The sequence below is a fragment of the Rhincodon typus genome, chromosome 43 (assembly GCF_021869965.1).
Source record: "Rhincodon typus isolate 14 chromosome 43, sRhiTyp1.1, whole genome shotgun sequence".
Classification (NCBI taxonomy): Eukaryota; Metazoa; Chordata; class Chondrichthyes; order Orectolobiformes; family Rhincodontidae; genus Rhincodon; species Rhincodon typus.
Window position 1 is genome coordinate 5,576,816 of NC_063374.1, and position 4,234 is coordinate 5,581,049.

The 4,234-nt window shown below is 47.8% G+C and overlaps 1 protein-coding gene across 1 annotated transcript in view; it reads right to left on the minus strand.

The window, feature by feature from the left end:
• Positions 1–2,357: 2,357 nt before the first annotated feature.
• LOC125487656 (neurexin-1-like) overlaps positions 2,358–4,234 on the minus strand; it is an 18,952-nt gene continuing 17,075 nt past the window's right edge. The window contains exon 2 of the mRNA XM_048619620.1: positions 2,358–2,420. Coding sequence (XP_048475577.1) covers positions 2,358–2,420 — 63 coding nt within the window. The remainder of the gene's footprint in view (positions 2,421–4,234) is intronic.

Consider the following 4,234-nt stretch of genomic DNA (forward strand, 5'->3'; position numbering starts at 1 on the left):
TTAGGGCTTGTGTTAATGTTAGAGTTAGGGCTAGGTTTCAGGTTAGGATTAGGATTAGGGTTAAGGTTAGGATGAGATTTAGGGTTAAGGCCAAACTTTGTGTTAAGTGAGCCAGTCACTCACACCAGTATTGCTTTGTCACACGTAGGCCCAGCTACTGGTCAGTGGAGACCAGATTCTGACTGTCTATCCGATGGATGTTGAAGGTGAAGGGGGAGCGGTGAAATCAGAGAGGTGTGTTAGCTCCAGATATCTGTCTTCCCCCCAACCTCTCTCGCTCTCTCGGCTTTTGCCACATCTCGAGCTGGGACTTTTGGAGGGAAGGGCGAAGAGTGAGAATACTGAGTGCAGGAGGAGTGAGGCGGGAGAAGTTGCTGATTGTGATTATAATTTGATACCCATTTCCCTAATCACCGTGGAAATGGAGTGGCTGTCTCAGGCCATTTCGGAGGGGCAGTTAAGAGCCAATCGCCATCTCTTTGGGGCCTGGGGTCACATGTAGGCCTAGACTGGGTAAGAACAGCAGATTTCCCATCCCCCGGAAGGGGCATTATTGTACCTAGATGTCGGGGGGGGTGGTTCATGAAAATGATTTCTGCAATTTCAACCCCACATCTTATGATTTGAGTTTATTTTCCACCATTTCTGCTGCCCTAGTCAAATTTGAACCAGTGTCTTGAGAGCATTAGACTGGCCCTCTGGATGGCTGGAGACTGGAGACTGGGTCTCGGGGTCACTCCCCCAGTGACATTGCCATTGCTCTCTCTATAGCCTTGGCATGTGCCATTCTTGATGACATCCCATCTCACCCTCACGCCACCTAGCCTGCACGACCCGGCTTGGCCCCTGGAGTGAGATACCAGAGGGCAGAGGGCACAGGAAGAAGCAATACTGACACCGGAAGCGTGGACAATAGGAGCAGGAGTAGGCCATTCAGCCCTTCAAGCCTGCTCTGCCATTCAGGAGGATCATGATTGATCGTCCAATTCGGTTTCCTGTCCCTGCTTTCTTCCTCATACCCTTTGGGCCTTAAGACATATGTCCAACTCCTTGACACATCCAATATTTCAGTGGCAGAGAATCCCACAGGCTCCCCACTCTCTGGGTGAAGACATTTTTCCTTATCTCAGTCCGAAATGGTCCTCCCCGTAACCCTTAGACCGTGGCCCCCTGGTTCTGGATTCCCCGGGTCATCGGGAACATCCCTCCTGCGTTGACCCTGTCTAAGAGTTTTAGAGGTAGTTAGTTCAAAAGGCTAATCTTCAGGGGAGACGAGAGGTCGGAAATTGTGGAGCTGCTAAACTGGATTCGTTCCAAACAAATTGGACACTTTTGAATGACGGTTGTTCATTGAATACAGCGCAATGAAGCTACGCCCACTCAACACAGTATCAATAGAACAGAATAGAATGGAAAATGACGAATACTGGAAACCTGGGAACTGCCAACGAAGAAGGCCTCAAATTTTTTCTAACAGACAGACCCCAAGCTGATGTGCCCAGTCCTGGCTGACGCTCGTTGTATCCGACACTGTTTCTGTGCTGAAATGATTTTTGCAAGGTGTTGGTGGCAGGTGGGGTTATGGACGCGTGTGCGTTTTGCCTTTTGAAAAGCACGTCAATTCCCGCTTGGTAACGTATCTCACAGCCGCGTCGGAGGGTTAACTTCCTTTCCCACCCTCTGAAAGCCTTGGCCGACGATACTCAGTGACGGCGTGTGCCCCCTTTTGCAGGATTAGACGGGGAGCGAACCCAGGTCGGGAGAACGAGACAAAAGCAAAAAAAAAGATATTGGGGCGGCAACTTTCAGAGGGTATATTGGGGTTGGGCGGGGGCGGCGGTAGTGGGTGGTATTGGAGTAAGGGTGGGGTGTCGCAAAATCCAGAAGAAATGGGCGCTGTCAAATCCCGTACCCACTTGCCCTTCGCCCAAATGGGCAGCCCTCACCAAGGTACTGATGCCCACTCGATCTTTACCATCAGCCAAGATCCCATTGGCACACCCTGACACGCCCTCCTGTAAAAGAAAGCAATTAATTTGCCAATTTTGTGTGTACTTTTTTACTAACCACGCTTTGAGAACTAACCTTTATCCTCATTCATGGAATGTGGTCATTTTTTTTCTCTGTACTAACTGTTAACCTTTTCTTCAAGCTTATGTAATATTACTAACCTTCTAAAAAAAATTCCATCATTCTTTTTTGAGTGTAAATCCTTTAGTGAGTTTACAGTCTTGTCGTTTTGTTTTCTTTCCCTTTTTCTGCTCTCCCCTTCCCTTCTTTCTACTGGAAAGCACTCTGGCATTGGACACGCAATGGTAAACAAACTGCATTATCTGGTAGATATCATTCTTATTGTCTTATTGTTTGGGTTGGTGTGTTTTCAGTTCCGTTTTCCTTTTCGATAACCCACATCGAAGCTTCTTAGAATGAAACCAAAAAAAAAAACAATTTCCGAAGCGACAGGGGTTGGTAAATCTTTCTTTTGGCTTCCTCGCCGCATTTTCCTTTCTTTCTCCCCTTCCACCATCCGTCCATTCTGGTCATCGCCAATATGTTTCCATTCCCTGCCCGCCATCTTGTTTTCAGTTCGCTTTCAGTTGGAGAGAAAGGGGGAAATGTCCTTTTCTTCTTCTCTCTCTCTCTCCCTTCTTTCTTTCTCGCGATCAATCCATCGCTTATTCCGTCCTCTCTCCCTCTCTCTGTCTAGACTCCAACTGAGATGGGCTTGGAGGTGGCGAGAGGAGGGGTGGGCGGGTGTTGGCACGGGGAGGAGCATGGTGGGACGAGAAGGGGTCGGGCGGTGGAGTGGACAGAGGAGGAGCTCGGGAGGACTGTGCCCGTCTACCCCCACTGCCTACACATTCCCCACTGCCCCTCTCTCTCGCCCTCCACTCCAGTGGATCCCCCCCACCACCACCGCTGCTGTCCATCCTGCATGGCATGCTGGGAATTTTAGCCAAACACCTTTGCACTGTCCGGGACACCATGTCTCTATCTCACCGCCATTAAGTTTTGTGTGTACATGACCCTCTTCCCCCCCCAACCCTTTCTCTTTCTCTCTGCCACTTGATGACACTGCGCATGCCATTTTTGTTCGCCTCAGAACGAGGAGCTTCCATTTTTGAAGGGGTCAGCGATCATGTCATTTGAAGCTTGAAAGAGCACCAAAGCTTTCTTCCCCACTTGTTGGGGACATTGTGAAGTGGCTCCCCAACTTTTAAATGGCACTTGGCAAGCTATGTGTTAGCTCAGGGGACCCTGTAGCACAAACAATCACTGGAATCCCTTAAGGCGAAAGGCTTTAGGGAAACCTCCTTTCCTCGAATGGACCCTGCTTCCACATTTGACAAGTCTGTCATACGATTGACAAGGGATTGATCAACTCTGTGGATTGGCTGATTGAACCCTTGCAAAGCTCGTTGCGAGTTACAAACTGGTCAGCCGATTAGAGCAGATTAACTGTCAGGCAGAGGCGCAACGTTGTATACACACGGCAACGCAGATGCCTGAAAGGCGAGCTCTCTTCGAGAGGACGTAGCTGATGAAACACACTCTGGTCTGACCAGACTTCCGATTCGCAAATAAGCTCCACCTGTTACATCTGTTGGAGAAAGTCTGTTTCAGTTAGATCAGCTAACATTCAGAAATGCGTTACCTCTCCTCGTGGACAAATGTGTGCATCTCGGTACACAATTGAGTTGAGAGGCACATTATTACACTCTACACTAAAAAACTGATATCCTTTTTCTTGATCACCCTTTCATGTAGAGAGACCTAGGAGCATTCTTGAATAATTTTGAGACGTTTAGTGATGGGGAGATGCAAGCAGAGGTGTTATGGACTAGACCAAACCTCCTTCAGATATATCAAGGAGGTAGCCTGGACCCTAACTTTTATCTTATTTAAAAGCAAGTGTAAGATGCTGTGTTCCAGATGGAATTCGATTGGTTACATTTCTCCGCTTTAAGCAAAACACACTTTATTCTTTAACGCTGCAATTAAAATGCAAACAAAAGGAAGAGGAATTGGTTTAACTTTAACTCGGTTGGAAAACTTAACAGAATAATAGATTATTTAACCACTGAACAGCAACGGCTCCAATATCATAAGATCTCACAGGCACACCCTTGGCAAAGGCAAATTCAGTAAAACAGATTGTCTCCAAAGGCCAAAGGCTTTAGGGAAGCCACATTTTCCCTTAAGGACCCAGGTTCCATGTTTGACACATCCATCA